At 38.9% G+C, this 19,690-nt stretch overlaps 1 protein-coding gene across 1 annotated transcript in view; it reads left to right on the top strand.

The window, feature by feature from the left end:
* Positions 1–11,484, top strand: part of LOC107572070 (structural maintenance of chromosomes protein 1A) — a 96,407-nt gene extending 84,923 nt beyond the window's left edge. The window contains exons 23-26 of the mRNA XM_016258473.1: positions 2,008–2,159; positions 2,242–2,311; positions 9,269–9,379; positions 11,247–11,484. Of these exons, the coding sequence (XP_016113959.1) occupies positions 2,008–2,159; positions 2,242–2,311; positions 9,269–9,379; positions 11,247–11,327 (414 nt within the window). The 3' untranslated portion in view covers positions 11,328–11,484. The remainder of the gene's footprint in view (positions 1–2,007; positions 2,160–2,241; positions 2,312–9,268; positions 9,380–11,246) is intronic.
* Positions 11,485–19,690: the final 8,206 nt, after the last annotated feature.

Below are 19,690 nucleotides of genomic sequence, written 5' to 3'. Positions count from 1 at the left end.
TCGTGCAGCCCTATGAAGTCACTAAAATGTCACAGCAACATGGCAACTTAATATTTGTAAACGTAACAATAATTATGTTGATATTATATTTATTAATTAATAATTCACTTATTTGTAATATATATATAAATATAATTTTTTTTAAATAATAATTTCATGTTGCTTTTTACTTGTTTACACCACATGACATTTGTAGAGTCATTTAATTTGCACCATTAAATGTTTCTCAAAACCATATGAAACCATGGCTTGGACTAATGTTAACCGGCTAGAGTGGAGAGAGAAAATGTAAATGAACAGAGGCATACATTTCAGTCTGTTTCCTCCCCCCCCCCCCCCTCAAATAAACTACTCATCATGTGATTTTTTTTCATATCGCAATATATATAGCAGAAAAATATAATATCGCAATGTGAGTTTTTTTTCATTTTTCAAATACATTTTACTGTTTAGATTTTTATAATGCATTATCTTCTTATCGATCCACCAGTTCACATTTACAGCTTTGTGTGTTTGCAGGGTAAAAACATGGGTTGATTTTCACATTGGTCTGAACAAAATCAACCCCAATACGGTGTTCCTCCAATACCGGAGGCTGCAGTTCTAGGACCGCATTTCTACTAGGACCCTATGTTTTTGTGACAGTGCCACCTAGCTAATTCTGTTCGAACAGAGGAGACCTGATTCAAAACTCAGACAAACCGATGCAAAGACTAGATCCATGGAAACTATTCATTTCTTTATCTTTCCATCTTATTTTTGATGTAAGAGCTGGCTGGAACTTGAGTGTGTGAGGCGATGTCTCATTTAGCCTATTTAGGTGTGCAAAACAGTTAATTGTGCTGCTGGATGTTGTAAACTAGTATTTGTATTCAAATTATTTTAAATTTATTAATGTACTAATAAACACACTAATTTGTACCGCAATTGTTTTACTGTTTACTCCACTTTAAGTGGGTTACACATCAGACGTGAAGTGCTGCGCTGCGGCTAATGAACAAGTCTCGCAAAGACGAGTCTTTCTAAGAAAACAGAATTTAAAACCTAAAAACTATAAATATGTATGTGTGTATATACAGTGGGTACGGAAAGTTAACTTAAATGATTTTAGCAAATGGCTGCAATATAACAAAGAGTGAAAAATTTAAGGGGGTCTGAATACTTTCCGTACCCACTGTATATATATATATATATATATATATTGAAATTAGGTTAACTATATCAAGAGGGTTACCAATGGGTACGTTTAGGGTAAGGAGCTGGTTAGGACAATTAAGTGTATACAATTAAACAACTACATAATTCCTTAAAAATAATAATATACAGAATTGAATACCAAGTGCTATAAAATAGTATGAGCTGCTGATATATACATACAAAAAAATTAATTAAAATGAAAAAAACTAAACAAAACTTATAGGGTCCTAGAAATGCAGTCTGCAGAAACTGCAACCTCCAGTATTGTAGGAATACACTACTCCAATAAAACAAGCTGATTGAAAATCCACATTCATTCTCTGCCAAACACTTTTGCACTTTTGGAATGGCAGAAATAGAACTGTTTCCCCGGTAACAGCAGGCCACAAAGCAGCACAGCACCGGACTCTGAAACGCGCAGCGCTCGTGTTTATTTAATGAAATCACAGCCTTTTGAAGTTTACTCGTCACATTAAGCCATATCGCAATTCTAGTCTTTCCGTCCCCAAATTTAAAACCTCCTGAAATCATATTTAAGACTTTTCTTGTACAATTTAAGACTTTTTATTGCCTTAAATTTGATGCAACTAAATTTAAGACTTTTTAAGACCCTGCGGAAACCCTGTGAGGTTATGCTTACATAGTGCAAAAGTACGCAATGCAAAGATCAGACTAATTGCCAACTGATGTCATTTTCAGTTATTTTCATTATGAGTTAGTCATTGCAAGCCTAATCATCTCTTAGACACGAAGACAAGCATTTCTTTCCATTGGTGGTGTTCACGTGTGTGTGTGTGTGTGTGTTGCCAGGCATTTCTGGGCCCTGAGAACCCAGAGGAGCCATATCTGGATGGTATCAACTATAACTGTGTAGCCCCAGGCAAACGTTTCAGGCCCATGGACAACTTGTCTGGAGGAGAAAAGACTGTGGCGGCTCTAGCCTTACTGTTTGCCATTCACAGGTATGTACAGCACATATTTACCCTCACGTGAACTCACATCCTTCATCAGGCAGTACCTGACAAAATATCTTCACCTCTACAGCTATAAGCCTGCTCCCTTCTTTGTGCTGGATGAGATTGATGCAGCCCTGGACAATACCAACATTGGCAAGGTTTGTTTTTCACCAGGGTAACTGCTTAAAATAGTCACACACAGTCATTGAGGAGTATATTTTTGTCATATATCGCAACTGCAATATGATGAACATTTAACATCTTCTGTTGCTTCTGCTTCGATATCAAGGCACAAAATCTAATAGCACATCAAAATCCTTAAAATGCCTAAATCTTAGTTGTAGAGGAATAGTTGACCCAATAATAAAAATTGTAAATGTAAAAAAACAACAACTCACCTTTATGTTTATCAGACTCGTGGAATTTAGTTTCTTCTGTAGAATTTGTTCAGGTCTTAAGAATTACATTTGATGTTAAAAATTGTGCAGCAACCCTTAAAAAGAACAAACTCTGACATCTTTCAGTTACCAAGTGAGCTAAAAACAAACAAAAAGAAGTTTCTTTGCATTCACATTGACCTGGTGCCCTTCAAATAGACTCTAATCTCTCTTCAGTCCTCTTTTAATCCATGTGAATATTATTTAATAGAAATATTAATAAGATTACAGTAGCTACAAAATTACAATAAAACAGTACAGAAATTCCAATGATAAAAGATTATCAATTAATATATTTCTATTGTAATTACTATTGTAATGTGAAATGGTGTGCAGGTGCAGTTTAAAATGCACTTTTTTTAATGCAATTCATCAAGCAGCACTGCAGGCACTGCTTTCAGAATTAAAATTTTGCTGTGCTTCACACTGTATCCAGGTGAGTGTGTTGTGGTAGATCATGTGCTTTCTAAATGTGCTCTTCCATTATGCTCTCACTTCATGAGATTTTTTTAAACATGAGATTTTTATTCATAAGTATTTTAAAAACAATACTCAATTCAGTGCACTGAAAAATTACTCTGTAAACTTAATTGCATTGATTTGAGTGATGAAACTTTTGTATTATTTCCTGAATATAATAATAGTCTGCAATTGCAGTTGTGCAATTTGTAAACTTAAAAAATTATTTTCAAGTGAGGTTTTTTTTAATGGCCTTTAAGTTACCTTTATAATAGTGAGATGGTTATTTAGGTTTGTAAAATCAAGTTGTCAGTTATTGTCAGATATTCTTTGAATGGACCTTTTTCACATTTCTGGGTTTCTCAGCAGCGGAAGTCGTCATAGTTGGGTTAACTTGAATCGCAGTGAATGGAAGAGTACCACAAATATATTTTCTGCATTCCCATTTGCTCAAATAGCAAAAGAAAAACTCCACGATAGTGTTCATGAATTTCAATAAAAGGAAAAAAATTGAGAGAGACTGATAACTGTCAGAAGAGAGAACGATGTCAAACTTCCCATCCCTCCCATAGACGCTGCATTAGAAACACCCTCGCATTAGTGTTAACTGTTTTTTTTGTAATTTGATGCAAAGGTGATATAATGCAAAGAATAGCCTTAAAAATAATAATATACAGAATTGAATACCAAGTGCTATAAAATAGTATGAGCTGCTGATATATACATACAAAAAAATTAATTAAAATGAAAAAAACTAAACAAAACTTATAGGGTCCTAGAAATGCAGTCTGCAGAAACTGCAACCTCCAGTATTGTAGGAATACACTACTCCAATAAAACAAGCTGATTGAAAATCCACATTCATTCTCTGCCAAACACTTTTGCACTTTTGGAATGGCAGAAATAGAACTGTTTCCCCGGTAACAGCAGGCCACAAAGCAGCACAGCACCGGACTCTGAAACGCGCAGCGCTCGTGTTTATTTAATGAAATCACAGCCTTTTGAAGTTTACTCGTCACATTAAGCCATATCGCAATTCTAGTCTTTCCGTCCCCAAATTTAAAACCTCCTGAAATCATATTTAAGACTTTTCTTGTACAATTTAAGACTTTTTATTGCCTTAAATTTGATGCAACTAAATTTAAGACTTTTTAAGACCCTGCGGAAACCCTGTGAGGTTATGCTTACATAGTGCAAAAGTACGCAATGCAAAGATCAGACTAATTGCCAACTGATGTCATTTTCAGTTATTTTCATTATGAGTTAGTCATTGCAAGCCTAATCATCTCTTAGACACGAAGACAAGCATTTCTTTCCATTGGTGGTGTTCACGTGTGTGTGTGTGTGTGTGTTGCCAGGCATTTCTGGGCCCTGAGAACCCAGAGGAGCCATATCTGGATGGTATCAACTATAATTGTGTAGCCCCAGGCAAACGTTTCAGGCCCATGGACAACTTGTCTGGAGGAGAAAAGACTGTGGCGGCTCTAGCCTTACTGTTTGCCATTCACAGGTATGTACAGCACATATTTACCCTCACGTGAACTCACATCCTTCATCAGGCAGTACCTGACAAAATATCTTCACCTCTACAGCTATAAGCCTGCTCCCTTCTTTGTGCTGGATGAGATTGATGCAGCCCTGGACAATACCAACATTGGCAAGGTTTGTTTTTCACCAGGGTAACTGCTTAAAATAGTCACACACAGTCATTGAGGAGTATATTTTTGTCATATATCGCAACTGCAATATGATGAACATTTAACATCTTCTGTTGCTTCTGCTTCGATATCAAGGCACAAAATCTAATAGCACATCAAAATCCTTAAAATGCCTAAATCTTAGTTGTAGAGGAATAGTTGACCCAATAATAAAAATTGTAAATGTAAAAAAACAACAACTCACCTTTATGTTTATCAGACTCGTGGAATTTAGTTTCTTCTGTAGAATTTGTTCAGGTCTTAAGAATTACATTTGATGTTAAAAATTGTGCAGCAACCCTTAAAAAGAACAAACTCTGACATCTTTCAGTTACCAAGTGAGCTAAAAACAAACAAAAAGAAGTTTCTTTGCATTCACATTGACCTGGTGCCCTTCAAATAGACTCTAATCTCTCTTCAGTCCTCTTTTAATCCATGTGAATATTATTTAATAGAAATATTAATAAGATTACAGTAGCTACAAAATTACAATAAAACAGTACAGAAATTCCAATGATAAAAGATTATCAATTAATATATTTCTATTGTAATTACTATTGTAATGTGAAATGGTGTGCAGGTGCAGTTTAAAATGCACTTTTTTTAATGCAATTCATCAAGCAGCACTGCAGGCACTGCTTTCAGAATTAAAATTTTGCTGTGCTTCACACTGTATCCAGGTGAGTGTGTTGTGGTAGATCATGTGCTTTCTAAATGTGCTCTTCCATTATGCTCTCACTTCATGAGATTTTTTTAAACATGAGATTTTTATTCATAAGTATTTTAAAAACAATACTCAATTCAGTGCACTGAAAAATTACTCTGTAAACTTAATTGCATTGATTTGAGTGATGAAACTTTTGTATTATTTCCTGAATATAATAATAGTCTGCAATTGCAGTTGTGCAATTTGTAAACTTAAAAAATTATTTTCAAGTGAGGTTTTTTTTAATGGCCTTTAAGTTACCTTTATAATAGTGAGATGGTTATTTAGGTTTGTAAAATCAAGTTGTCAGTTATTGTCAGATATTCTTTGAATGGACCTTTTTCACATTTCTGGGTTTCTCAGCAGCGGAAGTCGTCATAGTTGGGTTAACTTGAATCGCAGTGAATGGAAGAGTACCACAAATATATTTTCTGCATTCCCATTTGCTCAAATAGCAAAAGAAAAACTCCACGATAGTGTTCATGAATTTCAATAAAAGGAAAAAAATTGAGAGAGACTGATAACTGTCAGAAGAGAGAACGATGTCAAACTTCCCATCCCTCCCATAGACGCTGCATTAGAAACACCCTCGCATTAGTGTTAACTGTTTTTTTTGTAATTTGATGCAAAGGTGATATAATGCAAAGAATAGTGTTATTAATGTAGATACAATTTAAAAAATATACAAATATGAAAAACTTGAGGATTTACGATGCTGATGACTGTTAAATGCGTCATCACAGTCTTGTGAAAAGGGTCCATTGTAATTAGTTATCGCATGGATGTCTTTATTTTACTTTTTAAGTGATGTTTATGTAGGCATTAATATGGAAAAACATACCGTCTCTGTATGAGAAATGCAGCAGTCATGTAAGTAGTAGTAATGAGTATGTCAGTTAAGATATAAAGTCGCAGTCTCATGCCAAAAAACAAAGCAATACAGACGAGTGCTTGTGCTGTTTGTTAAAATGAGAGATTCTTTTCTTTTCTTTTTTGTATTTTTTATAAACATAACTTTTGTATACTCTGCACATGTTATAAATTAAAATGAATCCGCATATTTCCATTTCCCTGAACAATTTATCATGACAGCAACAGAGTCGTTATACTTTAAAGGCATGCATGCATGTCAAATTACAAGCATTTTTATATTAATCCTTTATGGTGCAGAAACATTTATGGCTGATATGAGTTCATGGATGACCCTTATTTCTATATTAAAACAGATCTGTAGCCATAAAAACAATTGATTAAAAAAAATACAAACTTATTATAGATTTTATTGTATCTTATTATAACCCAAACATTAAAATATTGTCATCCTTCACTAACCCCTTATGTCACTTTTAACCTGTATAAGTTTTTGTGAAACACTGTGGAATCCTAAAAGACAGATGATTTATTTTTTTTGGTCCATAAAATGGAAGTCATTGGTAACTGGTTACCAGCATTCTTTAAGATATCTTATGTTCCACAGAAGAGAGTAAGTCATACAGGTTTTGAATGACATGAGGGTGAGTAAATGATGACAGAATCTTCATGTTTGTGTGAACTTATCCTTTAAAGGTGACCTATTATGCAAAAATCACTTTTATAAGGTGTTTGAACTAGTTAGTTGTGTAGCCGCAGTGTGTGAAAACAACCAGCCTATAATGGTAAAAAAATCCACCCAGTCATTTTTTTTATAATCCCAATAAATCATAAACAGTCTCTCCAAACAAGCTGTTCCAGATTTCTCCCATCATACTAGGGAAAGTCCCGTCCATTTGTGATGCTCTCTGCCCCCAAAAAGACTCATGGCTGTATTCGATCAAAAGGGTGCTTCTACTAAATACTGAGCAAAGGGTCTGAATACTTAGGACCATGTGATATTTCAGTTTTTCTTTTTTAATAAATCTGCAAAAATGTCAACAATTCTGTGTTTTTCTGTCAATATGAGGTGGTGTGTACATTAATGAGGAAAAAAAAATTAACTTAAATGATTTTAGCAAATGGCTGCAATATAACAAAGAGTGAAAAATTTAAGGGGGTCTGAATACTTTCCGTACCCACTGTATACCACGCCCTGAGTGAGTAGCAGCAGTCCGCCATTACTGTTTTCTTGCTGTAGCTGCTGGAGACACAATGTCACTGACAAAGAGGCATTACAAGTGTTGTTTTTTTCAGGATGCACCAACAAACAGAGGAGTCTCCATAGACCACTGAGGACACGGTGGTTCAATTTCATTTTCGAAGGGAATGTCCCGGGAAAAAAATGCTAAAGTCTGTTTTCACTGATGCTGCCTTCATCAGTCTGTGTAATTCATAAATGCGCATTTATTATGCACAGTACAATCAAATGACTGACTTAAACAGAGTACGTTTTCTGTAAAGATAAAAGGCTTGTACTAATAGTGGAATGTTTATTTGCAAAGGCCAGCATTAATATGCTGGAGCATGAGATCTTGAAGCTCCGCCCTCTTTTGAAAAGGGAGGCGGGAGCACCAGCTTATTTGCATTTAAAGTAGGGCGGTGCGATTAATCGAAATCTAATCGAAATCGCGATTTGAGACGTTGCGATCTCCTAATCGCAAAGCCTGCGATATGGACGCGATATTACTCTGTTCCAGAGCATATGCATGACTGCCAGCCTTGAGTTGCAGGCTTACTAACCAATAGAGTGAGCGCACCTCCGTTCTCCCCAATCAGCACTGCTCTAGCCTACTGCGTAAACACCCACCATTGAAAAAAAAAAACGGAACGCGGGACGGGAGAGAGACAAAGTGGGATTATGGCGTCTACTGGGTCAGATCGGTAGTTAGGCAAATTAAAACTAAAGAAAAACGTATGCAACTTAAACTTCGAAATGACAGACAACGAACAAAAAAGGTAATTTCCAAGAGCTGCGTCACAGCGCATATCAAGAGCTCCCGTATCGGTTCTGTTTTCAGCACTGGAGAATAAAAGATACATTCTTAGATGTTTTTGTTAGTACGTGAACGTTATTTTACACATTTTATCTCCCCAACAGATTAATTTGAAATAAGTTTATAATGCATGTTGGCTATTCCCAATTCAGAAGAGTGCACACACAGCCTGTGTCTGTGAATGCTTCTCATACTCGCTCCTCTCTGTCCCACGCGACGCGAATCCCTGGCTCCGCATTTAAAACGAATGTAAATTCAGTCTAACTGCTTGCTAATTTCACTTGGATGAAATGAAACATTGAGCACATTTTCCACTTGTTCTTAAAACCACAAATACTTAAAATAAATAAATCATTCTATGTAACAAATGTAATACTTTAATACTTGACTTAAGAAATAGTTCTTTATTTATAAAAAATAAACAAATACTTTCTGTGAAATTCAGTAATTAAGTTAACTCTGTAAAAGTAGTTATACCATTATAATCTTGCCTGCTGAAGAAAAAAAACAATATAACCCCTCCCAAAACACAATAAAAAATGTAATGGATTTCAGGGTTATAATGTGAATTGTATTGGTTTTAATGCTGAAACTTCACACACACTCTGGGTACATCATAGACTTATTTTACATCTTGTAAAAAGGGGCATGACAGGTCACCTTTAAGGTGTACGTGTAAAACTTACACACTAACGACCTTAAAGTTGAGATTAAAGATTTTGTTAATTGCCAGCCTAAATTTCATGATAGTGATTGATTGCTCTAATTACCATTAACCAAAGATAGAATCAAAGCTCCTGATTTTCATAACCTAAAAATTCTGAGGTGAAAGTGAGTGGTAAGCATACATATTTATTCTGGCATACTGTCATAATAGTAGAAATGTGTCCTGTGCATGTGTGTTGTGTAGGTTGCAAACTACATCAAGGATCAGTCAGTGCAGAACTTCCAGGCTATTGTGATCTCCCTCAAAGAGGAGTTTTACACTAAAGCAGACTCCCTGATCGGAGTCTATCCTGAGGTAAGATTCACACAAACATCATGTGTTCTTTACTATACTGTAAAATATTGTGGCATGACTTTAAATCAATTAAACAACTTAGTGGTGGGCAATATGACAAAAAGTTTTAAAGAGGTCATATGATATTGCTACAAAGAACATTATTTTGTGTATTTGGTGTAATGAAATGTGTTTATTAAGGTTAAAAAAACATTATTTTCCACATACTGTACATTATTGTTTCTCTATGCATTTGCGATCAGAGAAATGACAAACAACAAGCGCTACTCTACACTGCCCAAAACTCGCGGTTGAATCATCAGTGGCAAATTCTTAAAATATGAAAAGCGTACTTACAGTCTGAGAGTCAGAACAGCCATCATTGTAGTCTACTTTCCCAGGATCAGGAAACTGTCCTCCATAAAATGTGCTGGACACATCTGAATATTTGGGTTGAACTGTTCTGGAACAGTGTTATAAATACAACTTAACCACTGATTTCTAGTCGTGTCCTCTCTTGGAAGACCAAAGAAAGTAGTTTCGCTTTCACAACGAAACACAGCGTCACACACCTTGAGTGAGCAGAGGCCGTCTTGAGTGAGCAGAGGCCGTCTTGAGTGAGCAGAGGCAGGCGGGCTTGCAGCAACCACATGTGACGACCCCGAGCTGGACTCTGCTTCGTCCACGGTGAAAGCCGATCTGGCGATCCACAGCGAGTTGTTGTTGTTGTATTCCCTCAGCAACCAGCACGAATCGGCTCCAGGCATGGCGAAGCAGATATCGTACTCTTTTGGAAGGCCAAACAAAGTAGTTTTGCTTTCACAACAAAGCACACAGCGCCTTCATGACATGGTAGCGGCGGCAGGGTACGAACTACGGGGGAGCTAGGAGAAGCTCAGCTCCCCTTAATAAGACATGGGCTCCCCTGAAAACTTGATTTTTTACATTTTGGGGGGTCTCAAAAAATTGACAATGTGTTTTGACGTGCAATTTCATTTTGTGTAATGTGATCATCGTGGATTGTGTGTAAAACAAGTGGGCTCCCCCAAAGTCCACGGTATAGTTTTAACACTGAGCGGCGGCAACAACAATACTGCAGCGAGAATAAAAGTTACGCCTTCTTTCTTTGCGTGAACATTTGGGCGGCGTTATGCAAATCTTCCCACATCGTGACGTAGACATGTTGGGGAGTGTTAGAACGAGCTGTTTTGGGTAGGTGTGGCTGACTCTGAACTTTTATAAAGAATATCTCTTTGGATTTGAGACTTTAGTCTTTGCAACTTCACAGATCTTCTTTATGCACCAAGAGCTTGTAACACTCCAAAGAGAAAGGAAAAATGTAAATCGCATCATATGACCCCTTTAATCATTGCAGTGATGCACATCACCTAACAGTAACTCTGGATAAAATATATTTGTCACTACACTAAATGTTGTAGTTGAAACCACAATCATTACAGATTTCATAATACTCAAATTGACAAAAAAATGTCTAACTTCAGTTGATAACTATTACATATAAATACAAATTTACCCACTAACATACTCGCATGAAGTGATACTATATATATATATATATAAATACTGTATATAGTATATCACTTATCTCACACATACATATACATACATATATATATATATATATATATATATATATATATATATATATATATTACCACATGAAAACTGTACTATCACCTACCTCTAAACTGCTTAATGTGAACTAAAAGGTCTTAAGAAGTTAACATGAAACAAGAACAGTACATAAACATGAACCGTATGGAATTCTGTAAAGCTGCTTTGAAACTGTGCATTGTTGAAAAACGCTGTACAAATAAGTGACTTGACTTTATATGCATGTCACTCATTGTCTGCCTTTCCTCAACAGCAAGGAGACTGCGTCATCAGTAAAGTCCTGACCTTTGACCTCTCCCAGTATCCTGATGCCAATCCCAATCCCAATGAATAAGACATTATTCAGATACCTAGAAACATTTGTCTGTTTTGTTCTGTAGTTTTCAAAGATCAGCTTGGCTTTTTATGTTCTCAGTATTTACACATTGCAGTCTCTTTCTAGATTTGAATATAATCATTGATTTTTTTTTTTCCCTTCGCACTTGCTAAGGTCAAAACGTGTGTTTTTGTTTAGTGCTTTTTGGCAATCATGTAATTTTGATGAATTTAATGAAACTACATTAGTCTGACTTTTCTAGCATTTTTAACTCCGCATGATTGGCTTTATAATGTAAAACTTAACAATAGAGGTTTATGTAATGACTAAGACCTGCAGTTTAACTCATTGTTTTTGATGATTGGTAAAGGTTTTATCACTTTTGTATTTACTGTATTTGTCCTTTTTAGTGTTAAGTTTTAACAAATTTTCTTTTGGAAAATAAAATTAGCTTCCCAGTAATATTTGATTACACATGAATGTCTCGTTTGAATTCTTCATCATAAACTTTTTTGTGGTCTTAATGTTGTAATGGACTCGTGCAGCAATTTAATTATATGTAGAACTCATGAGAAGGTCACACATAAACACATGCTGTTAAAGTAAACAGTTATTTACACACTGTTCAGAGGTAGCATGGATGAACTGCTTTAAAAAATGAAGAAAAATGCTATAAGATTCATTGGGTTTTAAATGGACATTAATGGGTTTTTAAAAAAAAAATTAATATTGAATTTTTTTTAAAATAAAATGATACTTTAAATATGAAACTAAAACTGCCAGTAGGTGGTGGAAAGTCACTGTCTTAATGAGTGTCATTCATTCAACAAAGAGAAACTAAGAAAGTTAAATATTTATAAATGGGTAACTGAATAATTGGCTCACTTGATTAGTTTTTAAACGTTATGCTGTGGCTTTCTTTGAAAATATTTTTGTTGGTGAAAGAGCAAAAACAAGACTGACAAAAATGGAACAAAATATTAACTTATTGTTTACTAAGCTGTAGTATAAAATCAGTATCTCATTTCTAATCATGCAGATATTCCACAAAAAAAACTACCTTTGCTAGTCTGATATTGCTAAACAGAAAAGGCCAACAGAAATAATACAATAATTTCTGTCGGCACCAACTTTCAAATCAAACCTACACATTTGCATTGCTTTCCTGATCTTACTTAATGGGCTACCATGCTGGCTTTCAATTCACTACTAGTTAGGGCTATGGATCATTTGGTAGACGATTCGATTCGATTCACGATTCATAGGTTTTCGATTTGATTCAAGAACGATTTTTGCAAATTCAGAACGATTTGATTCGATTAACGATTCGATTCTGCATTCTTTAAGTGCATTCACAGGATTATTCAAATGCTTCCCCTAAATTCTTTAAATGCTAGTCAGGGGGCAAATTATACATGGTCAGAATTAGAGAAAAAAACACTTTTGTCCATTATTAGATGCTAGTTTAATGATGCTATGGCATGACATGGCAAATGTAGAAATTTATGTAAGCCAAGATTTTTTAAAAAAGAGCTTTAAAAGTATTATGTATAGGCTAACATTGTCACACCGGGGGCATAGCCATCATTTCAGAAGTGACAGAAATGTCAAATACAACAATTTTATGTATGATTATTTTCTCGAGGGCCAGAGTTGAGGACCCCAGGGACAGAGAGTGTGGCTGTAATGTAATTTCTGTGTGTCTGTTCCAGAGACTTTTATTTTGATGTTCATTTTCATGCTGTTGTATCTGCCTTCTCATACCTTGTTTTATTCCTCGGGGTAGTCGTGGCCTAATGGGTAGAGAGTCGGACTTGTAACCCGAAGGTTGCGGGTTTAAGTCTCAGGTCCAGCAGGAGTTGTTGGTGGGGGGAGTGAATAACCAGCTCTCTCTGCCACCGAAAGACACTGAACCCCCAACTGCTCCCCGGGTGCCACAGCAAAAACAGCTGCCCACTGCTCCGGGTGTGTGTGCACTTTGATGGGTTAAATGCAGAGCACAAATTCCGAATATGGGGCACTTCACTTCATTCCTGTTTTCCTTGTTTGCCATTAGTGTTGGGGAAAGTTACTAACTTTCAATGCATTGCAATATTGTGTTACTCCCTAAAAAAACTAATTGCGTTACTTTTTTTTTTTTTATGGAAAGTAATGCGATTATATTGCTTTTGCGTTACTTTTTCTTATCTGGCCTGTGCTTGCGTGTTTGTTTTTAATATAAAAAGTACTATTTTTGGCAAATGTAAAAGGCCTTTCACACCAAAAGTGAAATGAATAAGCCTCGGGCTGAAGGAAATGCTAATTTTAAAAGCTCAAACAAACCTTTCAACTGTGAAAATGAAAAAGAAAAAAAACAAATGTTAGTTAATTTTGCTTATTGGTATGGCTGAATTGGATCATTGAAAGTCAATCAATTATTGCAGGTTTGCATAATATTCTGAGTTTGCTTTTCACTGTTTTTATTCAATTGAAGGAATACTAAATCTGTTTTTGTGCAAGTAAGATGAGTAAACGCATGTTCATTTAGTCTAGAATGGGGGTCTCCAAACTTGGTCCTGGAGGGCCGGTGTCCTGAAGAGTTTAGCTCCAACCCTAATTAAACACACCTGAACCAGCTAATCAAGGTCTTACGCATACTATAAACTTCCAGGCAGGTGTGTTGAGGCAAGTTGGAGCTAAACTCTGCAGGACACCGGCCCTCCAGGACCGAGTTTGGAGACCCCTGGTCTAGAACTACAGTAACGATCATGTTTACACAGCGCACACAACGCCTCTGCACTTGCTCCTGATTTCTCTCAACGTCGAGACAGGGGAGCAATCAGTCAATAAATGGAAAACAAGTCACTTATTTGAAAACGGATATTTTCTTTTAAAATAAGAAGTAATGCGTTATTTTACTAGTTACTTAAAGTAATCTGATTATATAACGTACTCAGTTATTAACGTAACCTCGGTTCCCTGAGATACATAACGAGTACTGCGTCTGTTTAAGATGCTTGGGGGGGAAAACTCCTTTTTCTCCGATGACTGAAGCCTTTCAATAACACAGTGTAACTGCATGGCCATTGGTTCGTGCAGTGAATAAAAAACAAACCAATGGCTTGGCAGTGGAGCTGCACGAGCCTATGGCGGTAAAGCCCGCCAGAATGGGCGGGGTCATCTGGCTATATAAGCGGCACATTGCCATAGGATCTTCAGGTTACTTCGACTGAAGCAACGACTGTGTCATGCAGCTACATAGCACAGGCCAAAGGTGCAGAGCCCACAGCTCGGGCTGGGGTGCCATATCGTTCCGTTCGCCTGAGAGAGGAGGTCCCGTCTCAGGGGAATGGGCGACAGGGCTGCCGAGAGCAGCCGGCACAGCTCTGCAAACCAGTGCTGGTTCCTCCAGAGTGGGGCCACCAACAGAACCTTGCGTCTCTCTTCGCTGACTCGCCTGATCACCTGTGGAATCAGAGCTATCGGGGGAAAAGCGTAAAGGAGGAGGTTGGGACAGTCGTGGGAAAAGTCCCTGTCCTTCGAAAAGTAAGTTGGGCAATGAGAGTTGTCTTCTGAGGCAAAGAGGTCGACCTCTGCCCTGCCGAAGATCTCCCAGATTTTCTGAACCGTTTGAGGGAGGAGCGTCCACTCCTCAGAGGGGACGTTGCTCAGAGACAGCATGTCTGCTCCTTGGTTCAGCCTGCCCGGTATATGCGCTGCTCTCAGCGAGCGCAAGTTTAGCTGAGCCCATTCCAAAAGACGCTTCACTAATGCGAAGAGGCGCAGTGGCTGTAGAAGCCTGACACTCTCAGCTGGGGGAACTCCCCAGTTTCTAGGGCTCCTTTTGAAAGCAAATTCATCACCTCGGATCGTAGGACGTGGGCATCCTCGCTCAGAAACGAGGTGGAGACCACGCCGCTGAAGCGAGGGGGACTTCGAGCGAATTGGAGTGTGTAAACTCGTTTTATTATCCCCATGATAATAAGAAGGGCTGGATTGGTTCGAGCGGTGGGCCACCTTGGGGGGACCCGACGCTGATGAGTGGAAGAGGAAATTTACTCTTTTTGACAATGTTTTATTTTTCACACTATGACAGCAGTTGGTTGTGTGGACACGATTAGAGTGGGCCCCATGTTCACAACAGTATTTTTGGTCACAAACACACTGACATCGGCACCTGGAACTGAACCGCAGATCAGGATGACGCCTGAGGCACAGGGTCCAACACTATCTTGGGTCAGGGGCCCTGGCGTTTAGGAAACTGGTGACGTCTGGCCGAGCGGGATGCTGAGTCGGCACATTTTGGAGGGGACTAGAAGCAGCCGTTGAGCTGGAGCGCTTTGGCAGGAAGTGTCGCATTGCTTGGGACGACTTCTGTGCAGCAGTAAAGCGTTCAGCGAAGCCCTCAACCGAAGATCCAAACAGGCCAGTAGGGGAAACTGGGGAGTTGAGAACCTTATCCGCATCCTTGATCTCCGTGAGGTTAAGCCATAGATGGCACTCCAGCACCACTAGGCTGGCCATGGATCTGCCAGTCGCCTGCGCTGTCATCTTGGTGGTGCATAGAGCCAGGTCGGTCGCACTGCACAGCTCCTTAAAAGCTGCGGGGTCCGGGCCGGACTCGTCCATGCAACGGAGGAGCTTGGCCTGGAAGACTTGTAAGACCACCATGGAATGAAGCGCCGAGGCCGCTTGTCCAGCAGACGAGTAAGCTCGTCCGGTGAGAGCCGAAGTAGCCCTACACGGCTTGGCTGGGTGGGCTGCCTTTGCCTTCCAGCCGATGGCCGTGGGCGGGCAGAGATGCGCGGCCACTGACTCATTCAGGGGAGGGAGTCTGTCATATGCTTTTTCTTCGGCACCATCGACTGATGTGAGGGCGGACGAAGATGAGGCACAAAGGCGGGCCGAGTAGGGGGCACGCAAGAACCACTTATCCAGGCTGCTGCGGGTGGGCTTCTCCGGCGGAGACCACTCCAAACCCAGCTACTCCACAGCTTTAGACAGGACGCGGAAAAGCTCAGCGTCCATGCCCACTGGGTTGTACAGATGGCATGGGGGCGGGGGCGACATACGAGCCCGACAGCTCCTCCGCATCTGAAGCCTCCAACGACATGCTGTCGTCCATGGCGTCACACTCGCTTCCTCCAAATGAGACCAGATCGCTCGCAGCCGCACAGAGACGCTGGTCTGGGAGGGAGAAGTGGACTGGAGAAACCTCTTTAAGCGGAGAGAGTGAGCCATGCGGGGGCTCATCCGGCATGGGCTCACTCGTCACCGAGCGCCAAGTTCCTCTGCCCCGCTGCTTTTTCCTCACAGGCTCCTGGGAGGAAGATAGCTGGAAGGCGCGAGGGGCGGAGTCGCTTTCTGAAAAGAAAGCTTTCCGCGAGTGCAGAGAGGTGAGACTCATATCCTCGCAATGAGGACATTTCATCTCAATGAGTTCTGCTTCAGCATGAAACACACTCGCCGTGACCGTCAGCGGCGTGCAGGGGGGCTGACAGTAACGGCGCGGCATTTGAAACAACGCCGAAAATTTGCTCTGAAATTTGCTCTTTTATATCGCCGGATAGGGACAGGGAACCGGAGACCATTGCTGCTGCAGGCGGCGTGAAGTGGTGAGAATGGTCGAGCAGGAAGGTGGTCTCTCGATCCACTGAGAGGCTTGATCACGGCGAAGGCTTCGAAGTCTCGTAGAGCGAAGGTCTAGTAGTCGTCGCTGAAGGAGAATAATCTGAGGATCCTATGGCGATGTGCCGCTTATATAGCCAGATGACCTCGCCAATTCAGGTGGGCTTTACCGCCATAGGTTCATTTTTTTATTCACTGCACGAATCAATGGCCGTGCAGTTACACTGCGTTATTGAAAGGCTTCAGTCATCGGAGAAAAAGGAGTTTTCCCCCAAGCGTCTTAAACAGAAGCAGTACGATTGAAGTATCGATAGGGAACACTGGTTACCATATTGGTTGATTTATGTTCACTTGTGCTAGTTAAGTTGCTTATTTTCTCTGCTCATGAGTACATTATCATGAAGTGAGTCTCAGAGCAGCTCTGTAAATGAAGTTCAAGTTCATGTGTTCATGTCGCGACAACAGATACAACGTGTGTACCATTCATTCACACAGAGACCACTGTTGCCAACTCTTGCGAGAAAATAAGCAACCGCAGCTTCAAAAACAAACCCAATATTATTTTATTATTTATTATCATCAATAATATTTATTATCAATTATTTATTGCCAATAAACGAGCCTGCAACATATTAAACGGAAACCTACTCTTTTATTTGAAAAGGACAAGAGAGATGGAAAAGGAGATGAAGACAAGAGCTTGTGGCTGTAACATAGCCACATATTTATAGCCTACATATTCGAGTTGAGGTATACCTATGATGAAAATTACAGGCCTCTCTCATCTTTTTAAGTGGGAGAACTTGCACAATTGGTGGCTGACTAAATACTTTTTTCCCCCACTGTATATATAGAGAGAGAGAGAGGCCTCAAGTCGCGTATTATAAGCGGATTTGGCAACTTTGAAAGAGACACACAACATGCAGATTTCATATCAAATAGTCTTTTCGCAGTTTAATATTCAGACAGTATAGTCCATATCGCGATAATCGTGATTAAGTGTACATCCCTACATTTGATTTAAAATTTGCCCAGTTCCATGATGTCCTGCGCAATAGAATTAATTCGGGTTTTGTGACTGCATTCCGCGATTCTGTCAGAATTTTAAAGGGGTCATATGATCATTATTTGGTGTATTTGGTGTAACATAATATGCTGACATGCTTTAATGTTCAAAAAACACATTATTTTTTAAAATACTGTACATTATTGTAGGTCCTCTATGCCCCGCCTCTCTCAAACGCTTCGTTTTCTACAAAGTCCCTCCTTACATTTGGGCGGCATTATGCTAATATTTCCACATAGTGAGGTAGATATGTGGGGGCGTGTTAGAACGAGCCGTTTTAGGGGGGTGTGGCAGAGTCTTAACTTTGATAAAGAATATCTCTTTGGTTTTGAGACTTTAGTCTTTGCAACTTCAGGGATCTTATCTATGCACAATCAGCTTGTAACACTCCAAAGAGAAAGGAAAACTTGAAATCGCATCATATGACCCCTTTAAATAAACAAAATCAATGTAATACAATTTTTTTGTTTAGAATAAATATGCATTATTTCTTAGTTAGAGGTGGAAGCATATCAAGTTGAAAACCAGAAAGTAACTTGGATAATGTACAACAATGATCAACCTACATTATGCTTTAGAATTTAGAATTTTTTTTAGAACATTTCATTTCAGAATATGTCCACCATCAGACAGCATCAGTTTATGTTGTAAGGGAAACCGGTCAATTTAGCTCAAAGGGAATCATTTAAGATTTTAAAGGGAATTTGGACAGAATCACTGTTTTACGGCTGATCACTGAGACGGCCAGCGAGTCATTGCCGTATGATATCAATTCTGTAATGGATATTTATATCCAAAATATAGTGAAAACCCTAATTAGCACAGCAACAAGATCGGCAGTTTAAGACTAACTTGTAAGCACAAAACACAAGATACTTCTCTTTTCAATATAAACAAGGCTTTATTGGATAAATCTAAGACATATAAACTAATCTAACACATGAACACACGCATTCACACAAGTTGCAGAAAGTGAGAAAATAATTAGTTTAAGAAAATGAAAATGTGAAATCCCAAGTTTACAACAATATGTGCAATTGCATAGATCTGAACAACCATCAATCACTTAATTAACCCTTGCATTGAGTTTGCTCAATGAGGTTAAAATTTATATTAAATGCACCAGTTCAGCTAGGATCTGGAGGTACTTGCGTTGCGTCCGGGGTTCCCTTTTCTTTGTGTCCTTGCAGAAGGGGCTTTCCTGCTTTTCTGATTGGCTGGAAGTTCAATCTTGGGGAAGCCAGTGTTTGGGCGTTGGCTGACGACGCGGAGCTGTGGTCTGAAGTTGAAGTTTAGACGGCACTCTTTCGGAGACAAGGCGTTAGGCAAAACTTAACTCGGAACACACGAAACTCTCAACGGAAAATAAAATAAACTAAAGTAAAGAAATAGAAGTAAAGTTTGACGAGACTAGGTGGCGTTTCTCCTCATGGTTTTAGAGGAGCTGGCATGTAAGCCAGAGCATGCTCAAAAAGTGCTAAGAAGCGATGATTGAAAAGCATGACTAAAAGCGAAAAGCCGCATGGCTAAAAAGCATATAACTAAAAAGCCACATGGCTAAAAAGCATATAACTAAAAAGCATGACTAAAAGCGAAAAGCTAGACACAAAAGCAAAGTTTGATGGTTTCCTGAGTATTTAAACTGGGCTTTTGGACACCTCCCAAATGGTGTTTTGACCAATTAGATGTCGTCTTTGCTCGGGGTGTT

Source organism: Sinocyclocheilus grahami, unplaced genomic scaffold (assembly GCF_001515645.1).
Source record: "Sinocyclocheilus grahami isolate Dianchi unplaced genomic scaffold, SAMN03320097.WGS_v1.1 scaffold1690.1, whole genome shotgun sequence".
NCBI classification, from domain to species: Eukaryota; Metazoa; Chordata; class Actinopteri; order Cypriniformes; family Cyprinidae; genus Sinocyclocheilus; species Sinocyclocheilus grahami.
This window is presented reverse-complemented; position numbering and strand designations above follow the sequence as displayed.